This window comes from Microcaecilia unicolor, chromosome 5 (assembly GCF_901765095.1).
Source record: "Microcaecilia unicolor chromosome 5, aMicUni1.1, whole genome shotgun sequence".
Lineage (NCBI taxonomy): Eukaryota > Metazoa > Chordata > Amphibia > Gymnophiona > Siphonopidae > Microcaecilia > Microcaecilia unicolor.
The window spans coordinates 232061512-232083834 of NC_044035.1; the positions used below are offsets into that span (position 1 = coordinate 232061512).

Consider the following 22323-nt stretch of genomic DNA (forward strand, 5'->3'; position numbering starts at 1 on the left):
TTGCTGTGTCTGACAGAGAGGAGGTCCATGGAGCCTCTGCCAGTGGGAAGATATCTTTGCCCCACCCTTTCAGAGGCCCATTCCAGGACTAAAGTCTACAGGCCCAAAGCCCTGAGAGACTTATGGCTTTGGAGTAGGGAGGTCACATTGAGCCCATGTGGTGGTAAGTTGTTTTTTTGTTTTTTGTTTTCTTCTTCCCCTTCCTCCCTCCCTCCAGCTCTTCTTAAAGGCAGCTAGGGGAGCAAGAGCAGTGTGGGACAGGCTATGGGCAAAGTGTTCACTTTGGCAGCACACTTAAATTTGAAAATGTTTCAGATTTTAAATTCCATGGGTTGCCCTGGCCTCATGCCCAATTACATTTGTGCAAGAATAACACAAAACAAAAAAGTTCAGCATAGCTATGCCAGGAGGCACTGGCTTATCTCTGAGAGCAGTTACCCAACTCCTTTTGGAGGGCCCGAGGAGGGAGAGGAAGCTGGGAATTCTCCGAGGACAAGCAGGCTGCTTGTTCTCATGTGGCTCGATGTCCGCGTTGGCCCGAGAACCGGCGTTTTGCAAGAGCAAAATATTTAAAAAAGTTTTGCCAGAGTCTTCTGGTGCGCGGACTGATTTTCTGCCCGCTGCACGAGCGCGTCTCCTCAGTTTCTTCTTTTTCGCGATGAGGTGCTCCTTCTTTAGGCCCGTGATATCTAGAAGACGTAATCCGGCTGTCCACGAATTTTCTCACATCCCGGCATTGGTGGACAATTCGCTCCAATTTGACCTTGGGACGTCCCTTTCAAATTCCTCAGCCTCAAAAAGTGCTGACTATGGATGTGTCTCTCCTGGGGTGGGAGCTCATGTCGATGGGCTTCACACCCAAGGATGTTGGTCCCTCTGGGAGACAGGGTTTCAAATCAATCTCCTGGAGTTAAGAGCGGTCTGGAACGCGCTAAAGGCTTTCAGAGATCGGCTATCCAACCAAATTATCCAAATTCAGACAGACAATCAGGTTGCAATGTATTACATCAACAAGCAGAGAGGCACCGGATCTCGCCCCCTGTGTCAGGAAGCCGTTGGAGTCACAACTTTGGGCTCGCCGTCATGGCATGTTCCTTCAAGCCACATATCTAGGCAGGCATCAACAACAGTTTGGCTGACAGGTTGAGCAGGATAATGCAACCTCACGAGTGGTCCCTCAACTCGAGAGTTGTCTGCAAGATCTTCCAGGCGTGGGGCACTCCCTTGGTAGATCTTTTTGCCACTCAGACCAATCACAAGGTCCCTCAGTTCTGTTCCAGACTTCAGGCCCGTGGCAGACTAGCGTCGGATGCCTTTCTCCTGCATTGGGGGAGGGGCCCTCCTGTATGCGTATCCTCCCATACCCTTGGTAGGGAAGACTTTGCTGAAACTCAAGCAGGCTTGCGGAACCATGATTCTGATTGCTCCCTTCTGGCCGCGTCAGATCTGGTTTCCTCTTCTTCTGGAGTTGTCCTCCGAAGAACCGTGGCGATTGGAGTGTTTTCCAACCCTCATCACTTAGAACGAAGGGGCGCTTCTGCATCCCAACCTCCAGTCCCTGGCTCTCACTGCCTGGATGTTGAGAGCATAGACTTTGCCTCCTTGGGTCTTTTTGAGGGTGTCTCCCGAGTCTTGCTTCCAGGAAAGATTCCACGAAAAGGTGTTATGCTTTCAAGTGGAAGAGGTTTGCTGTCTGGTGTGACAGCCAGGCCCTAGGTCCTCGTTCTTGTCGTACACAGACCCTGCTTGAATACCTTCTGCACTTGTCTGAGGCTGGTCTTAAGACCAACTCTGTAAGCCTATCTCTGGACAGCCTTTAGTTGTTCACTTCATGAGAGGTTTGCTTTTGTCAAAGCCCCCTTTCAAGCCTCCTACAGTGTCATGGGATCTCAGTGTCATTCTCACCCAGCTGATGAAACCTCCTTTTGAGCCACTGAATTCCTGCCATCTGAAGTACTTGACCTGGAAGGTCATTTTCTTGGTGGCAGTCACTTCAGCTCGTAGAGTCAGTGAGCTTCAAGCCCTGGTAGCTCATGCTCCTTATACTAAATTTCATCATAACAGAGTAGTCCTCCGCACTCACCCTAAGTTCTTGCCGAAGGTGGTGTTGGGGTTCCATCTGAACCAGTCAATTGTCTTGCCAACGTTTTTTCCCCGACCTCATACCCATCCTGCTGAACGTCAGTTGCACACATTGGACTGCAAGCGAGCATTGGCCTATCTGGAGCGGACAAGCCCCTTCAGACAGTCCGCCCAAATGTTTGTTTCTTTTGACCCCAATAGAAGGGGAGTGGCTGTCGGGAAACACACCATCTCAAATTGGTTAGCAGATTGCATTTCCTTCACTTATGCCCATCTGGGCTGACTCTGGAGGGTCATGTCACGGCTCATAGTGTTAGAGCCATGGCACCGTCAGTGGCCCACTTGAAGTCAGCCACTATTGAAGAGAATTGCAAGGCTGTGACGTGGTCATCTGCCCACACATTCACATCTCATTACTGCCTACAGCAGGATACCCGACACGACAGTCGGTTCAGGCAGTCGGTGCTGCAGAATCTGTTTGGGGTTTAGAATCCAACTCCACCCCCCTAGGCCCATTTTTATTCTGTTCCAGGCTGCACTCTCAGTTAGTTGTAATTGTTTAGTTAGTTGTAATTGTTTAGGTCAATCTCAGTTATGTTCTCACTGTTGCGAGGCCCAATTGACCAATGTTCGTTGTTTTGAGTGAGCCTGGTTGCTAGGGATACCCCAATCGTGAGAACAAGCAGCCTGCTTGTCCTCAGAGAAAGGGAGGTTACTAACCTGTAGCAGGTATTCTCCGAGGACAGCAGGCTGATTGTTCTCACATACCCGCCCACCTCCCCTTTGGAGTTGTGTCTTCCCTTGTCTTTTGCTTTCTATTTGACTGACGAGCACGCTCTCGTTCGGGCAGGAAGACGGTCGCGCATGCCCGATGCGCACGGATCACGCAAGAGCTAGCAAACTTTTGTTGCTAGGAAGATCTTCCAATCCTGGGGGTTGCCGTGGACGTCACCCAATCGTGAGAACAATCAGCCTGCTGTCCTCGGAGAATACCTGCTACAGGTTAGTAACCTCGCTATATCCTCCGGTGGAATCCCTTCTTCCCCGCCACAACTCTGTTTAACTGCAAGCTTGAACTGCACGACGCTGGCAGTTCTGGTTCGTCCTGTGGTTTCAAGTCTTGCAAGACTTGATACCACAATACCAACCCGAACTTTCAATGCCACGTGGCTGAAGCTTGTGGTTAGACAGATGCAAGACAGGGAAGCGGGAGTCTTACTGAAGGAATTTGACGTTGAAGCCAGGTGAACCAAAAGAAGATTTTAAAATGACTGCATGTGTTTCTGAAGCACTAACTTTGAAATGCATTCAGAGCATATTATGAGGCACTGGGCTGGCTCATATAGTTCGTTATTGATATTTAAGTTAACAACAGATTAAAAAGAACTAAAAAAAAGTGACGCCATTATGGAGAGATGATGCTGATTGTCAGCTCTTGTCATGTCCTCTACCTCAACGCAAGCGGCATCCTAGAGCTGCGCAGGGTCCCATCATCATGCACACTTGACTGGCACAGCCCTGAGCCATGTGTTTTGGCTTCCGATCAGATATCGCATACAATTCAAGCTCCTCCTCCTTACCTACAAATGCACTCAGTCTGCGGCTTCTCACTACCTCTCCACCCTCATCTCCCCCTATGTTCCCGCCCGCAACCTCCGCTCACAGGACAAAACCCTTCTTTCAGTACCCTTCTCCACTACTGCCAACTCCAGGCTCCGCTCATGCTGCCTTGCCTCACCCTATGCCTGGAATAATCTTCCTTTACCCATACGCCATGCCCCCTCCCTACCCATCTTCAAATCTCTGCTTAAAACTCACCTCTTCAATGCTGCCTTCGGCGCCTAACCGCTCGAGAAATATAAAATACCCCAATTTATCCACCCTATCAGATTAACTGTTCACTCGTCCTCTAGATTGTTCACTTGTCTTTAGTTTGTTCTCTTGTCTTTTAGATTGTAAGCTCTTTGAGCAGGGACTGTCCTTCTGTGTTTGAATTGTACAGCGCTGCGTAACCCTAGTAGCGCTTTAGAAATGGTTGTTGTTGTTGTTTGTGATTCTTCTCTGGCTGCAGGCTCCTTGATTGCTTTGTTCCATGCACCTGGCTCTGCTCTATCTCTGCCTGGCTTCCAGGCTCCTTGATTGCTTTGCTTCCACCCACCTGGGTCTGCTCTTCCTCTGCCTGGCTTCCCTTGCTTCTCTCCTATTGGTGTTCCTTTTTCTCCTTCCCTGGCTCTTGTCCAGGGGGGTTCCTGGTGCTGGGAGGGAGGGAGGGAGGATTGACGGGCGGGCGGCCTGATGCTTGTTGGGTTGGAGGGAGGGCGGGAGGTCGGCCTGGTGCTGTCTGTGTGCTGCTGGGTGGGAGTGAGGCCTGCTGCTGTGTGCTGGGAGGGAGGGAAGCCTGATTGTGGGTGCTGGGTGGGAGGGAGGCCTGGTGCTGGGTGGGAGGGAGGCCTGGTGCTTGGTGCTGCCGGGTGCTGGGAGGGAGGGCAGGGGGGAGAGGAGGGTGGCTGGACATTTGTGGCTGGAGGGGAGAGGAGGGTTGCTGGACATTTGTGACTGGAGGGGAGAGGATGGTTGCTGGACATGGATGGAGGGCAAGAAATGAAGAAGAAAGGAGGAAAGTAAAGAAATAAATGGAAAGGAAGCCCTGAGAACGGAGTTAAGAGAACAGATAGAGAGCAGCAGAATCGGCGACTAGAAACAATATGGATAGAAAAACAAAATCACCAGACAACAAAGGTAGGAAAATCATTTTATTTTCATTTTAGTGTTTGGAATATGTCGAATTTGAGAATTTACATCTGCTGTCTTATTTTGCACTGGGTATACTGGAGCTGTAACAGCTTACAGAAATGATTTATAATGGAAGAAAATCATGTTATTTTTTTCTCCTATACTAGTATAATATTTTCAATGATGTCTTGTTTATATGCGCCATGGCTGGTGTAAGGGGTGTGGCTTTCAATAGGGGTGGAGTCATATGTGGTGACCCCGCCCATAAAGAGTATCAGCACTTTGCAATAAATAATTCGATTTTGGGTTGCTGTTTGGGCACTCGGTCTCTGAAAGGTTCGCCATCACTGCTCTAGTGTATGCTGCCTGCCTCCTGACCTTGCCTGTACCTGGATTACTCTCGTGTCTGCTGCCTGCCTACTGACTCTGCCCTTACCTGGATTACTCTCTTGACCTGCTGCCTGCCTACTGACTCTGCCTGTACCTGGATCACTCTCTTGCCTGCTGCCTGTCTGGCCGTCACGTTCATCATCCCGTTTCCTACTCCATCTCGTAAGCCCTGCAGGCCGCCCGCACCTAGGGGCTCAACCTCTGGGGAACGGCGGTCAGCGCAAGTGAAACCCGGGATTGTCCAGCCGCCAAGCAGAACCTGATCTGAGTACCAGGCTCAGCAGCGCTCTACTTGGTACAAGAACTCACAGGTCTGACAGCTCTCTTGCTGCCATTCTCCCCAAACCCCTGTGTTACTAGCTATGGTGCCCCATTCACCCCCCCCCCCCCCCCCCCCCCCCCCCAAATAAGCTGCTGGGATTTCCCAGGCATTCATCTTACTGACAGAGAGCAATGACATCCAAGCCAGCATGCAAGGAAAAGGAGCAGACCCGGCTATAAGAAGAAAAGATGGTGGCCCCACAGAGTCCTGTGGGTCTCTTCTTAAGCTCAGCCTGGGTTTCAGAAGTGGTGGCGGAGGTGGCTGTACTGATGGAAACAGTGCTGGATAAGAGCTTTGAGCCACTAGAGGAAGAATTGAGTAGAGTTCAGGGCACTTTAGAGGACCTCTTCTATGATTTTCTACAGTTCCAGCAGTGCACGGGAGAGCTTGAGGACAGAGTACATGCAATTGAGGACTCCACTTTGTGCTTCCAGAGGGAGCTTGCAGCATGTCAGGAGAAATTAGAGGACCTGGAGAATCATTCCAGGAGAAGCAACCTCCGGCTGGTAGGCCTCCTTGAGTCTGTGCAGGACAGAGAACTGTTAGGCTTTTTGGAAGCATGGCTCCCTTGGGGCCTTAATTTACTTGATCAATAGGGCCCTTTACGAATTGAGAGAGCTCACAGGTTGGGATCACAAATGCCCTCGAATGGAAGGTAGAGAGTGGTCATTTTTAAAATATTAAATTATGTCCACAAGATGGCCATCATGCAGGTCCTGCAGAATGATACATTTCTTACGTATGAGAATATGCACATTTTTTGTTTCTAAGACTATTCTGCTGATGCAGCATCTAAGAGACACAGTTTTTCACCAGTTTGCTCCAGGCTGTTTGAACTTAAGATCCAGTTTGGAATTCTTTATTTAGTGCGCCTCAGCATATTGCATAATGGCCAAAATCATCTATTTGAAACCCTGGAAGCAGTGCAGCAGTTCATGGATGGTCTGAATATGGAGTTGAGAAAGGCCAATGGAGCAGGCTCCTGAGCCTTTCCCGGAGCTTGCCCGCATGAGTTTGGTGCTTGGCTATCTCTCTCCTTTTGGCCAGGTGCTAGCAGTTGAATATAAGGGATCCTGCACATCCTGGGACACAGGACTTATTGTTCATGTTTCCATGTGGCTATAACTGCCACCTCTTTGGAGTTGGTTACTCAGTTTTTTCTTACTGTTGCCCCTGTTTGAATGGGGTGTTTTTTAGGGGCAGCTCTGTGTTTTTCCTCCTGGTGCCTGGGAGATTCACTCTCTGTTTTGACTCTGTTCTATACAGTATTTCGTCATGGATCGTCAGCAGGCCGGATTGGGACCATGAGTCAAGGGTGGTGTTTTTAGACAATGGGGTTTTAGAGTTTTACCATTAGACCTGTTGCATACATTCTTCATACCCCAGACTTACCGCTTCTTTCCCAGTGGTTGCCATTTTAGCCTTGTGGGCTAATAAGGGAGACCTTTCCTAACATCCTCTTTAGACACCTCTGTGTTGCGCTCTGGGAGCGAGGTGGGCATGATTCTTGCATCCTTCTGGTTCTTGCTGTTGGTCTCCTATGGAATGTTGTGCCTGGTCTTAGGGCTAGATGGACTGCACCTTGTAGTGGAATGGTATTGGGTATTCAGGGGGTCATTATCAAGGATTTTCTTATGGCACTGTAGTATAGTTATGATTTTGTATTAGAGGGGTTTGGTTTAAAGGCAAATTGTGGGGCTGTGATGAGGTTAATTACCCTTTTTGGATAGGTGGGGGGGGGGGGGGGGTTCGGGGACAGGGCAGGCATTTAATATGATGATTCATACCAAAGAGTTGTTTGCTCAGGGGAGGGTGGGGGGTGGGTTATGGGAGGGTGGTTATATTATTGCACTGTACTGTACTGCTGGTGGGATAACACTGAGATGGCTTCATGGCTCACTCTGGGACAACGCCTCCTGCAGGGGTGGGGGCTGATGGCTGTGACAGTTCTGCCCTTGGTCTGTAAACGTAGTGTTACGGTCATTGGTGTAACTGTTGGATGTTCTTTAGCTGAGGGTTTTCACTTGGAATGTGGGAGGCATCAACTGCCCGGTAAAATGCACTAAAATATTATAACAGTTACATAGATCGGGAGCAGACATAGCCCTGCTTCAAGAGACACATCTTAACACTGAGGAGCATGTTAAGTTGAAGTGCTAGTGGATGGGGGAGTGTGTGGCAGCTGCGGTACAGGGGAAAAAAGGAGGAGTGGCTATTCTGATCTGCAAGGGAGTGATAGATGCCCCGATTGTACTATTACATTTGGTTCTGGGAGGACATTATTTTGTCAGGTTATACTAGCAGGTCAGGTAATTACCTTGGGTACAATTTATGCCCCAAATCGGTTTGATAGGAATTTTTACAAAACTTTAACTCAAACACTTTTACCTTTATATTCTAGCCCACTAATAGTTGGTGGAGACTTAAACATGGTGTAGAACCCGACAATAAATAATCTGAGATCAGAAGTGATTAACCCCTCAAAGGGTCTTCCTAATTTAGACAGGGATTACAGGCACTTGTTGAGAGCTCACGCCACACAGTCCCGCATCAATTATCTCTTGGTGTCTGATTCTCAGTTTTCAGAGGTTCGATGCTCTGTTTTAAGACTGCAACTTTTGTGGATGACATCTTGGTCCACCTCACTGACTCCCGTAATTTACTGTTTGTTTTGCTGGAACTGTTCCCTGAGTACGGAGATTATGCGGGGTTAGGTTTAAATCTTCATAAATCAGAAGAAGCATTACCATTGTCGGATCAGGTTTAGACTCTGTGGGACGCTGGTTTTCCCCTAAAATGGGTGGTTACATGTTTTATATTCTCGGAGATTCAGTTAATGCTGGAGGTACCTGCATTATTCTCATAATGTGCCCTTGATGCTGGATGAGACCTGTAAAGTTGGATAGATCTTTGGTTTCTTTGCTTGGGAGAATTCATCTTATCCGGATGGTTGTATTCCATAGATGGCTCCATCTTTTACAGACACTTCCTCTGTAATTCAAACAGAAAGGCTTGAATTCTTTATATTGCATTTTTATGTGTTTTTATTTGGCAGGCTGGAAATCCAAAATACATTTTTATTTTTTATTCAGCAATTGAAACTCGGGGGGCTTAGGTATTCAAGACTTCAAAAGGTATAATCAATCTTGTTTGTTACGTCATCTTGGGGACTGGCTGTTTTTCAAGAGTTGTTTTACTCCACTTGATTTTGAATGGGATTTCTTTGCGCCTTATAGTTACCTTTCCCTACTTCACTTACTGTCTGCCCGGATCCCCATGAGTGGGAAAGCGCGGGGTACAAATGTAACAAAAATAAAATAAATAAATAAATAAATTTTGGCATAGTATTCTCCTTAGTTCGATGTGGGATGTGTGGAGGTTGTTGGTCCGCTCCCTTGGCAGGGATCCGTTTATTACAGATCTGCTTCCTATTTGGGAGAATTTAGCTTTTGCCCCAGGAATGGAGAATGCAGCTTTTCTAGATTAGGATACACGGGAGATTTTCCTTATAGCTCACATATTTGCGGATGATGGTGGTATTCTCTCCTTTGCAGATCTGCAGCCACCTGTAGGGGATAGATGGGGCAATAGATTTGCCTGTTGCCATATTAAACATTATCTGCTGGATTCTATATATCATGCCTTAATTTCTGAACAGAAATCAAAGAGTGATCTATAACAATGTGGGTAACTTAATTGGTTTACTAGCTAATCAGTGCTGTTAATTGGATGTTGTGCAATTATCACTAATTGGCATTAAGATTTACACGCAGAATTTTCTAAGCGTGTTCTGTAACGTGTTGAGCGTAAATTCTAAGCCACATAATTGAAAAGGGGGCATGGCCATGGACGGGGCATGGGTGTTTCTAAAATCTATGTTGTAGAATACACCCGCTGTGCGCCTAATTTAGGTGGTGGGATTTATGCCAAGTAAAATGTGGCATAAATGGCCACGACTAAATTTGGCTGTGTGGAGATTTGCTCAGCATATTCTATATACCACGCATATTCTATATACCACGTCTTGCCCCATCCTTGGCCACCTTTAAATCTAGACTGAAAGCCCACCTCTTTAACATTGCTTTTGACTCGTAACCACTTGTAACCACTCGCCTCCACCTACCCTCCTCTCTTCCTTCCCGTCCACATTTTTTTTTTTAATTATTTATTTATAAATTTTACAATTACATACCAAAGCAGAGCTTTGTCAAGAAACAATAAGCAATTTTACTTAATAAGGAAACATAATATGAGAAATTTCTCATAAAAAAAAAACTATCATTATTATAGTCCTCAACTAGAGGGGAGACTTAAATAAATCTTACAAGAGGATAAGAATATTCTACAGGTAATATATATATATTAGAGTCAAGAAAGGCGTTGGAGTTGTCACTACTAATAATTAAAGTCCTTCCATTGGGTCCTATGGTGGTTTAGGTAACCTTGCATTTAAGAAGTATCGCAATTGCAAAGCATCAAAAAAGTGATATGTCTTGTTTTCATAATGCACTACACATTTACAGGGAAATCGAAGCTGAAACTTGGCTCCCAGTTGTATAGTCTCTTGCCTCATCATCAAAAACTTTTTTCGGCGCTCTTGTGTAGTCCTTGACACATCTGGGAAAATTTGAATTCTTTCTCCCAAAAAAACAACAGAAGAAATTTGTCTTAAATATTGCCTCAAGATCGCTTCTTTGTCTGTAAGAAAGACAAAGGATACTAATAAGGTAGATCTAAATTCTACCTCTTCTTGTGACTGCTCTAGCAGAGCCGACACATCCAAGTTTTCCACAATAGTATTCTCCTTAGTTTTATCTTTTCCTTTAATATCTCGAACAGGCATTAAGTAAAGTTTTTGTATAGGAGGAAAATTTGTCTCAGAATATTTAAAGACATCCTTCAAGAGCTTATGGAACAAATCTCTCAAAGGGGTAAATTTAACAAAGGGAAAGTTCAAAAACCTCAAATTTAGATTTCTAGACCCATTCTCTAAGTTCTCAATCTTCCTGTGCATCAGGTCTGCATTTTGAAGCAGCTTACATTCTTGTTCTTTCAATTGTGAGATAGAAAGTTCACATTGTTTCAAATTATTTGCTTGAGATACTAATTCAGACTGAAGAGTCTCTGTCTTTAAAGTATTAGTTTGCAAACTAGAAACAAAGGAAAGACATATTTTATGCAGGGATTCCATCGCCCCCCACAATGATTCCAACGTCACCTTTGTTGGTTTCTCCAAGGGTTGTAGTTGCAACATAGGCTCCAACCGTTGGTCCGCCATTTCCTGAACGGGCCGGGCTTCTTCCTGGATGTTAACCGGGCTACTACTGCTCCTGGGAGTGAATGTTTGACTCGGTTCTTGGCGGGGAGTTCCCGACTGTAGCGGCGCAACGCCGAAGGAGTGCTCCTTCCCCGATTCCACAGCTTCCAACTGCAGGGCGGGACTTCCTTCCGCGTCGTTACCCACTACTCGAGGCAAACGAGGACTCCGTGGGCTGAGTGATAGTTCACTCCCCTGATCGAGGCTCCTCTCCGCCTCAGTCTGCAGGACGCCCGATGAAGTGACAGGGACTGTGAAGTCTGTGATCGGAGGTTGCCGTCTGGAAGGGTCCATAGAGGGTAAGGAGCTACCACCCCTCGTTTTCCCCTTCCTTTTAGGCATGATGTTAAGAAATATAATGTACAAAATTGAAAAATCCTCTGAAGTAAGACCCCACGTCTTACCCCGACGCCATCTTGAATACGTCTCCCCCCCCCCCCCCCCGTCCACATTAATTGATTTGATTTGCTTACTTTATTTATTTTTTGTCTATTAGATTGTAAGCTCTTTGAGCAGGGACTGTCTTTCTTCTATGTTTGTGCAGCGCTGCGTATTCCTTGTAGCGCTATAGAAATGCTAAATAGTAGTAGTAGTAGAAATGTAAGCCTATCCTATAAAATTTAGGAATAGTTTAGAGAATACGCCTAGGTGTATTTGTTTTCCACAAGGAATTTTCAGGCGCCATATATAGAATCTAGTCCTATGTATCTTCACTGATGGAAGATTTCTTGAGGTTGAGAATGGGGGCCAAACTAAGAGAGTTTTTTTCATCCTATTGCAATGCAAAGTAGTTCCATATCTATTTTGCACATTGCAGGGGTCGAGCAGGAGGGAGGATATGGGTGAGTTACGGCAAAAGTGGGTTAACGATCTTGGGATCCAGTTAGATCTCTGGAATATTCTTGCCTCCATTAAGAGTATACCCCAGTTAATGTTGGGCACATGGTTACAAGAATGTCATTTTAGGGTGATCCACAGAGCTTATTTTTCTACTCTGAAGATGTATAGATTGGGTAGGTTACCATCTGTAGCTTTTCCCAAGTGTCAGGTGGTAGAAGGCACCTTCATGCACGCCTTATGAGGCTGCCTGGAGATAGAGTGCTTTTGGGCATCTATAGTGTGCTTCATGACAGCCATTGTCAAGTATACCATAGTAGGCTCAGTAGAGCAGTTCGTTTTAGACCGAATAGGAACTTTTGCAGGCAGATCTAGAGAACAGACTATTGCTTCGCAAAATGTCCTTAGTTGCCTGGAAAAGCATAGTTCAAGACTGGCCTATAGCAGATCCCCTGAATTTCTGGCAGTGGAGGAATCAGCTGCATTTTCTTGGCATATGGGAGGCAAGAGATGCCAAGGGCTCTTTTAAGAAGAAAACCAAATATCTCAGTGAGGGATGCTCACTTGAACATTCTGAACCCCAGTGGTAGTAGCCTCTTGTTGAATCATTTGTAATTTTTCTTGAAAAGTATTCTTGGAATTTGGTCTACTGGCAGTGCAGGCTCAGAGAGGTGGGGGGAGGGGGTTGAGCTGGTTGAGCTTAGAAGGGTACTTTTCTTGTGGGATCTCTAAGAGCTCAGACTTTCAGATTCCCTAGTGGAAAACGGATAAGTAGGAATTGGTGGAGGTGGGTTATTGAATGGAATTGACATTTCAATGGTATTTTAATTTTCTGTTGAATTGCTTTGCAGTTTGCTGCATGTACTATTGCATCACTGTTTAGAGCTTGATTGTTGTATCTGGGGGATAGTGGCTACGAGTTAGGGGACTTAATCTAAAATGGTAATGAATGGCGGTACATGTTATATTTTGTTTGCGTTTGCTGTTTCCAATAAAAATTGTTTAAACATTTTTAAAAAATGGATCTTTAACAATAAGATCTTATTTGGGAGAATCCAAATGAGAATCCAGATCTCTGGCGTTAATTACAAATGTTGTTGTTGTGGGTTTTCTTTTAAAGCTTAATTTCATTAAAATATATATATATATTTCCTTTTACGGTGTGAGGTAGCACAGGGAGGGAAAGAATGATGCTTCTAAATGTTTTGGAAGACTGAAAAAATGTGTGTGTTTGGGAGGGAGCTGAAATTCCATTTGCTAGCCTTGTGCCTCCTAGAAAGCATTACAGGTGTACATGTTTCTTGTATAGATGCTAACCTGTCCATATTTTCCTCCTGCAGGAAGTTTAATATTGTTTTCTGAAGAATCCATATTTTTGCTGTCTCTGCAAAATTAGAATTTTATTACTCATATTCCATATCATCATGCTGATCAATCCATAGACTGGTGGGTTGTGTCCATCTACCAGCAGGTGGAGATAGAGAGCAATCCTTTTGCCTCCCTATATGTGGTCATGTGCTGCCGGAAACTCCTCAGTATGTTCTCTATCTCAGCAGGTGGTGGTCACACACAGCAGCAGCTCTGGCTAGGCCTCCAAGCCTAATTTTTAGGTTTTGTTGAGTGCCTGGGGTTGAGGGCTCTTCTTGAGCAAGTGCAAACCTGGTGGCGCCAGGTCCCTCCTTTTCTCCCCCCTCCCGCTGGCTCCGTTAAAAAAAAAAAAAAAAAAAAATTTTGGACGTCCTTAGGGGCGTTTATTTCGACGTTTACTTAAACGTTTATTGCAGCTACTCACTGGGACACCAGGTCGTTACAGCTCGGAGCGAGAAGCAGGTAATTTTTACCTTTTTATAGCGGGCAGGGGGTTCCCCGAGTGATCTCCAAGTGGCCTATGGCGGCAGAGGGCGAGGTCGCGAAGAATCGCTCCCCGGACCGCGTGTGCGCTTCTAGCGGGGATGCGGGGGTTTTAAAGTCTGATTCGCCCTTGTTGGGTGTCAGTTTGGAGGCCGGTCAGTGTCCCGGGTCTTCCTCCGGCGCGGCGGTTTTTCCCGCCATAAACGCCCATCCCCCGCTGCTCGCCTCCGCCATCTTGGCCGGCCACTCTGCTCGGACGGCTTCTTCTTGGGCTGCCCTTGAGCTGGGAGACGTTCATGCCATGGCCGCCCTTGATTTGGGCGACGGCAAAAAAGCGGCTAAAGTTAAGCGCCGTTCTTCCCGCGCGGCTTCTTCGCGGAGTGTCGCGCCAGACGCCATCTTGGATGCGCAGCATGTGGCTCCCCCGCTCTTGCGAACGCCGGTTGAGGGTGCGTCTAGGGCTGTGGCCCAGGCTGCTGAAATACACAGTCTGGGGGGTTTCTCCCCCGAGTTTATTTTGCTGCTGCATCAGGCTTTCCTTATGCAAAACGCTGCCCTTTCTCCCTTGTTCGATAACGGGGTTGAGGCCCCCAGAAGTAAACGCCCTCGGGTGGATTCTCAGGCCTTAGAGGACGCTGTTTCCTCTGATGTAGATGAGGGCAGCGTATCTGAGTTCTCCCAACGGTCCTTTGAGGATTCCTTGGAGGAGACGGTTTCCCGTTCGGATGGAGCGGATGACCCCTCTGCAGCGCGGATCTTTCGCTCAGAGGATTTGCCCAACCTGTTAGTGCAGGCCATGAGCATTTTGAAGATTTCCTCGCCAGAGGACGTCTCTCCCTCAGCCCCTGTTGGCTCTGCCATTATGCTGGGGACGAAGCGCCCGCTTAGAACCTTCCACGTGCATGATGCCATGCACACCTTAATTTTGGCTCAATGGGATGTCCCGGAAGCGAGCCTCAAAGTGGCTAGGGCTATGTCCCGCCTCTATCCTTTGCCTGAAAGTGAACGTGAGGCCTTTCTTTGGCCTACCGTGGATTCTTTAATCACTGCGGTGACTAAGAAGACGGCGTTGCCGGTGGAAGGTGGCACGGCCCTAAAGGACGCCCAAGACAGAAGATTAGAAGGTCTGGAGAAATTGGAGGACGCCTGTCCTCGTTTCTGGGCGAGTGGACCAAAGTAACTTCAGACGCTTGGGTGCTGGAAGTCATCAGAGACGGCTACAAGATAGAGTTCTGCCGACCCTTAAGAGACGGGTTTGTACTCTCTCCCTGCAAGTCTCCGGTCAAAGCTGTGGCAGTGCAGCAGACCTTGGACAACCTGATCCGCCTGGGTGCGGTCGTTCCGGTGCCAGAAAATCAGACTGGCAAGGGACGTTACTCCGTTTACTTTGTGGTACCAAAGAAAGGAGGTTCTGTCCGGCCTATCCTGGACCTCAAAGGGGTCAATCGGGCCTTGAAAGTGCGGCACTTTCGCATGGAGACTCTCCGCTCTGTTATAGCGACAGTGAAGGCAGGAGAGTTCTTGGCTTCCTTGGACATCAAGGAAGCGTACCTGCATATTCCCATCTGGCCTCCTCAGCAACGCTTTCTGCGTTTTGCAGTCCTGGGCCGACACTTCCAGTTCAGAGCCCTCCCTTTCGGGTTGGCTACTGCTCCGCGGACCTTCTCCAAAGTAATGGTGGTCATCGCGGCCTTCCTGCGAAAGGAAGGAGTACAAGTCCATCCTTATCTGGACGACTGGTTGATCCGAGCCCCCTCTTATGCAGAGTGCGGCAAAGCTGTGGACCGGGTGGTTGCTCTTTTAAGCTCCCTGGGGTGGATCATCAACTGGGAGAAGAGCCAGCTGCGCCCGACTCAGTCCCTGGAGTATCTGGGGGTTCGATTCGACACCCAAGTGGGCAGAGTGTTCCTGCCAGACAATCGGATTGTCAAGCTTCAGGTTCAGGTGGACCAGTTCCTAGTAGCCTCTCCTCTTCGGGCTTGGGACTATGTGCAGCTGTTGGGCTCTATGACGGCTACGATGGAAGTAGTGCCCTGGGCCAGGGCTCATATGAGACCACTACAACACTCTCTGCTGCAGCGCTGGACTCCGATGTCGGAGGATTATGCTGTGCGCCTTCCCTTGGACCCAGCAGTGCGCAAGGAGGCCATGAATCTATGCCAGTGGGCGGAAGCGAACCTGGAACAGCTGTCAGCGGCCCACATTGCCGGAGTCATGAATGTCAAGGCGGACTTTCTCAGTCGCCATACCTTGGAGCCCGGAGAGTGGCAGCTATCTGCTCAGGCGTTCTTGGACATCACGAAGCGCTGGGGCCAGCCGAGCCTAGATCTGATGGCGTCATCGGCCAATTGCCAAGTGCCGCGCTTTTTCAGCAGAGGACGGGACCCTCGATCCCTGGGAGTAGATGCTCTTCTCCAACAGTGGCCGACACAAGAGCTTCTCTATGTGTTCCCGCCCTGGCCCATGTTGGGCAGGGTGCTAGACCGGGTGGCAAAGCATCCGGGCCGGATAATCCTGGTGGGTCCGGACTGGCCCAGACGTCCCTGGTATGCGGACTTGATCAGGCTCTCAGTCGACGATCCTCTGCGGCTGCCAGTGGAGCAAGGCCTGTTACATCAGGGTCCCGTGGTGATGGAGGATCCCTCCCCCTTTGGTCTTACGGCCTGGCTATTGAGCGGCAGCGTCTGAGAAAGAAGGGCTTCTCAGACAAGGTCATCGCCACTATGCTGAGAGCGAGGAAGCGCTCTACTTCTACTGCCTACGCCAGGGTTTGGCGTATCTTTGCAGCGTGGTGTGAAGCAGGCTCACTTTCTCCCTTCACTGCTCCAATTTCTTCAGTGTTGGCGTTCCTGCAAGAAGGTCTGGAGAAGGGCCTGTCGCTCAGTTCCCTTAAAGTCCAGGTAGCGGCTCTGGCTTGCTTCAGGGGCCGCCTGAAGGGTGTTTCCCTGGCTTCGCAGCCAGATGTGGTGCGCTTTCTCAAGGGAGTTAATCACCTGCGCCCTCCTCTGCACTCAGTGGTGCCTGCGTGGAATCTCAACCTGGTGCTAAGAGCATTGCAGAAGCCGCCTTTTGAACCCTTGTCGAGGGCATCTCTGAAAGACCTGACGTTGAAAGCAGTCTTTTTGGTGGCTATCACTTCAGCCAGAAGAGTTTCCGAGCTCCAGGCGCTCTCATGTAGAGAGCCTTTTCTGCAGTTCACTGAGGCAGGAGCGACTATTCGCACAGTGCCTTCCTTCCTGCCCAAGATTGTTTCTCGCTTCCATGTGAATCAGCAGCTCTGTCTCCCTTCCTTTCGTAGGGAGGACTACCCAGAGGAATACTCTGCTCTCAAATTTCTGGATGTGAGACGTGTCATCATCAGATACTTGGAAGTGACCAATGATTTCCAGAAATCGGATCATCTGTTTGTCCTGTTTGCAGGTCCTCGTAAGGGTCTGCAGGCTGCTAAGCCTACAGTGGCAAGATGGGTCAAGGAAGCCATTGCAGCGGCTTATGTGGCCGCGGGGAAGGTGCCGCCTATCCAGCTGAAGGCTCACTCCACTAGAGCTCAGGCGGCCTCGATGGCAGAGGCCGGGTCCGTCTCCTTGGAAGAGATTTGCAAGGCGGCAACTTGGGCTTCGGCCCATACCTTCTCCAGGCATTACCGCTTGACTGTGGCTGCTCGGGCGGAGGCCCGGTTTGGAGCTTCAGTGTTGCGGTCAGGGATTTCAATGTCCCGCCCTGGGTGAGTACTGCTTCGGTACATCCCACCAGTCTATGGATTGATCAGCATGATGATATGGAAGGTAAAATTATGTATCATACCTGATAATTTTCTTTCCATTAATCATAGCTGATCAATCCATAGCCCCTCCCAGATATCTGTACTGTTTATATTCTAGTTGCATTTCAGGTTCAAGTTTAGTCTTCAGTTCCTGTTCAGGAGGACTTCGTGTTCAAGTTTTTCAATGAATTCTTCAAGAGTTGAGACGAATTTGTGTTACAGTGAGCTGCTGCATTCCTCTCCCCTCCGTTTTACGGGGCTGGATTGAGACTTAAATTCTGCCGGCGCTCCCTCTCGCTTCGTGCGGCAGTAGGGCAGTTTTGTACCCCTCCCGCTTCGGCGGTGTTAGGGTCAGTCAGCTCCTCCCGCGGTTGCGGTTGCAGGATAAGCCAGATCCCCCCCGCATCGGCGGATGTGGTGTCCCTCCCCCGCTCTGCGGGGATGAGCTGGACGGATTCCCCTCCCCCACTTGTCTTGGGATGAGCTGGGTTAATTCCCCTCCCCCGTTTCGGCGGTGGTGAGCTGGGCAGAGTGTCCCTTCGTGGGTGTAATTCTCTAAGTGCTGAGTCCTGCGGATGGAGCTTGGATATCGACATACTGAGGAGTTTCCGGCAGCACATGACCACATATAGGGAGGCAAAAGAATTGCTCTCTATCTCCACCTGCTGGTAGATGGACACAACCCACCAGTCTATGGATTGATCAGCTATGATTAATGGAAAGAAAATTATCAGGTATGATACATAATTTTACCTTATTTTTTTAATGGTACAAATGAGGACACAAGGTGGATCACAACAGTGTTATGCAGATCATAAATATATTAAAGGGGCCCTTCTACTTAGCTAAGAGAGAGAATGGGGAGGAATGGAATAGGCTGCTACATGAGATCAGGAAACTATCTGTTACATTTCCTTGATGTTGAATTTTATGACTGTTTATGCATTTTTCAATTGTATTGTTTTTTGTTATAAAAATTTAAAGTAAATATATAATGTGTAATTCAAATTTTGTTCTGGGTGTTCTCTGAGAATGCCTGAGTGTATGATACTGAGAGAGTGCGAGTGCGCATGTGCACTTGTATTTTGACCTTCCAGATGTTTACAAAATGTAAAATTTGGCCCCTGATAGAAGTTTGGACAAGCTTGGTCTAGAAAGTATAAAAGCCTGGGTCACAGCTTGGTTGAGAAAACTCAGAGGGAAGCAGTGGCACCCAATTTCCTTTGCCTCCACCACCTACATGCGAATAGCAACTGCTACTGTCAGGTAGGCCAAGGCCAACTTGGAACTTTATAAGCTTCAGAGACTTCAACATCTCCACAGTAACAGTCTGTTCTCGCACAGGAAACCCAAATACAAATGAATCCGTCTGGTCTCATCCTTAATCCCCCCTTTCTCTAGTTATTTAGCTTAAATATTGAAAAAGCATGATTAGGATATAATAACAACAACGTATTGTTTCACTTATTTATTGCAGTAGTTTAAAAATTTTTGAACACTGCAGCAGTCTGTTAGTTGTCTTTATCTTGTGTTGCTAATTTCAGGCTTCCTAAAAGAAATTGAAGTGCCTCTAGTAACCGCCCATCCTAGACTTCAGAAAACCCAGTGTTTGTAATGATAGCCTGGGCAAATATTAGAGAGAATATGGTTCCAGTTCCAGGCTGCACCATTCCTTACTAGTGATGTCAGTGGAAGAGTTCAGCTTCTCTACTTCCATCTGCTGGTAGGGCACCATAACTGTTAGTCTGGACTGGTCTAGCTGGAATCAAGAAAACAACATTATCTGGTAAAATTTCACCACATGCAGAAAATATTTTATTAAAACAAATGTATGAAAAAGACTCAACCAAGGTTTTAGAAATCCTAAAAAAAGGCCAAAAATAAACTGAAAGTTTGTAACATTTGCACATCCCAGGGAATGGCCAACAGGAATAAAGATACTGACTCAGAATAAGTTCTTGTTTTGTAATATTGTGTACAATTCTGGAGAATGTACCTTCAAAATGATATAATCCAGATGGAGTGAATCCAGAGGGCAGGTATTAAAATTACTGGTGGTATTCTTAAAAAAAATATGGAGACACTTAAATATCTATATTTACATCTCTATCCATATCTTGGAAGAAAGGCAAGAAAAGGGGAGATATGATAGACATTTGAAGAACTCTAAGGTATAAATGCACAGGGGGCAGGTCTCTTTCAATAGAAAGGGGACTCTGGAACAAGGGATCATAGGATGTGGGTGAAAGGGCATAAACTTGGGCATAGTTTAAGCAAATATTCCTCTACGGAAAGGAACAGCCACCCACTGGAGATGATGGAGACAGAGTATCTGAATTCAAGAAAGCGTGGAATAAAAGAGGATGTATGAGAGAAAAGAACTGATTGCAGAACTGAGCAGGTGATGTGGATGGTCCTACATTCTATGTTAAAATACACTTATGTTTGAACATATGGGTACATTTAACTCAGTAGAATTGTGTGTTGAAAGAGCAGGTGTAGATTAGTGCACAGATTTCCTGGGGTAATTGCTTTGAAAAGATCATACAGAAAGAAAATATTTCTACCCATGCATGTAATTGTTAAATTTCCCCCTAGATTAGGGCTTGACAAACTCCAGGTACCGGCACTATGGTGACTAAAAAATCAGGCCTGGCGCCTTAGTTTCTTAGTGTCCAGCTGAGCATATGGATAGCAGCATCAAGTACGTGTAAAGCATGCAGCATGGCTCTGTTGCCCGTATTCTTCCCTCTGGCAGTCATGCACCCAGCTCTATCCCCTCCATGTATTCACTCCCCCTTCCCTGCAGCAATCCCTGGCTTACACTCCATCTCCTTTCTTCCCGGTGCAGAAGAGGAGAATGGTTACATGTGGGGCCGCATGCTTCTCTACCATGTGGCTCTGATTGCTGAATTTGAACATTGTAGAGCCCTACGGTTCAAATTCAGCAGGCAGAACCAATGTGGCCCAACAAACAACTATGCTCTCCTCATCTTCTGTTTCTGCTTAAAAAACAGTTGAGATGGAAGGCATGCTGTGGAATGCCGAGGAAAGCGAATGCACCAGAAGTGCTGCAGAGAGGTAAGGAGGATGAGTTGGAGGTGTTATGGATGAGGTGTTGCTGTACCTGGATGGGGTGGGAGAGATGTGGGTATGTATGTGTGTTGGGCTGAAGGAGATAGGGAGGGTGGGGTGGGGGACAAAGAGAGAACGAACTGCTGAGGGCTATTGGGGAAGATTTACAAACATGCTATGGGGAGGATGGGGGAGGGGGCATTGTGAGCCAGTTACAGTGCTGCGACTGCTGGGGATTGTGTAAGCAGTGGTAGTGTATGTGTTGAAGTAGTTAAGATGACTTATGGTGGTATGGGCTGGGGGAGGGGGGGTTGAGAGAGAGAGCGAGCTAGTGATTCTGTGTGTTGAGAGAAGGGGAATGCAAAAGAGCTATGGGGTGTCAATGGGTGGAGGATGAGGTTTAAGAGACTAATTGGGAAGTTTGTTCCTGGGGGAGGGGTTTGAATGAAAGAGAGGGGGAGGGGAATTAGAGAGAGGACACACACACATACACGGTGTGGGGGGGGGGTAGTCTTGCTAGAGGATGAGGAAGGAGAGAGAAAGAAAGCTAGGGGGGTGTCCATTGTTAATGAGTGACAGAGAAAACTGGGCACTTCTTAATGAGATTAGGAGCAGTAGCAGAAAGGGCCCTACACATTGTTAATTAGGAAATTCTCCAGCTGCCCTGTTGGTAGGATAGGATCAATTTACAATTTTCAGAAGTCTTTTTTCTTTTGCCCCGTGTGTGTGTGTGGGGGGGGGGGGGGGCGGTTAGCAGAAAAGAGGGATTCACAGATGTTTATGCTTGGGGGTGAAGGAGAGATTCATAGAGGTTGCCACTGCAGTGGTTGGGTGGGTTACAGTTATGGTTATTTATTCTTGATATACCTCTGGTATTGCAAATGCAGATCAAAAAGGTTTACAAATTAAACAAAAAACTAGAAAGGAACTACAGTAGTGGATAGGAAAGAATCTAGGCATCCACACACATACAACAAAGAAAAAAAAATTACACTCTAGGGAAAAAAAATTTAAGATAGGGCTTAGGCTGTGGCCGCTGGGAGTGGGGAGTGCTAAAACTGCGACTGTTGAAGGTGGGTGGACAATGGAGATAAGCTGAATCTGCAGCTGGTGAGGGCAGCCCCACTCACCTCCAGCAACCACAGCCTAAAGCATCTCTCCATCACCAGAGAGGCTACGGCTGCTGGGAGTGGGTGGCTGGCACCAAAATCTGGCCTTTTCCTTTTCCATTACCAAAACCCTTTCCCTTCCTTCCCTTATTCCGTTTAGATTGCTGTGGTCTGCTCCAACTGCCACTGTTCGCCACAATCTGTTCAAAAGATAGGTTTTAACTGCTAGTATAATAAGTAGCTGTACATCACCTTGAGCATATTATTACTGGGTTATTGATAAATGCACATAAATTTAAAAAAATCATCAATTGTTCTGAGTCTGGCTCCTAGATTCTAGAAAATTTTGTTGTGGCTTGCCCTACCTGGCTTTGTAGAAGTTGGTATTCATGTATGAACTATACAAATCATGATGATGAGCATCAACCAATAAACATACTTCTCTTCCATATTGAGTTTTGTTCAATTAGCTTGTCAGTTTTGATCAGTTGTACCTGTTTTTTTTTTTTAATGTGTTTTTTTCTTTAATTGTGAATAGGTGAATTCAATTTGTTGGAATGATACAGGAGAGTATCTTTTATCTGGCTCTGATGACACCAATCTGATAATCAGTAATCCTTACAACAGAAAGGTATGTGCTGTTATGTTATCCAGAGTAATGAACAGATTAAAATTCAGATAATTTTGGCCTAAGTATTGTACACAGGGGTGTAGCCATGAGTGGGCCTGAAAGTAGGCCTGGCCTTACCAATTGCAAGGCCCTGTGTGGCGCAGCTTGGGGGAGGGGCCTCAACCATCTAGTATGTCCCCTTCTTTCCAACCTCCCTCCCCCCCTCACACACAC

The 22323-nt window shown here is 47.1% G+C and overlaps 1 protein-coding gene across 6 annotated transcripts in view; it reads left to right on the top strand.

Annotated features, from left to right (window-relative positions):
• DCAF6 (DDB1 and CUL4 associated factor 6) overlaps positions 1-22323 on the top strand; it is a 540954-nt gene that overhangs the window by 90965 nt on the left and 427666 nt on the right. For all 6 annotated transcript variants that reach the window (XM_030203854.1, XM_030203855.1, XM_030203856.1 and 3 more), the window contains exon 3: positions 22018-22110. In XM_030203854.1, the coding sequence (XP_030059714.1) occupies positions 22018-22110 (93 nt within the window). The remainder of the gene's footprint in view (positions 1-22017; positions 22111-22323) is intronic.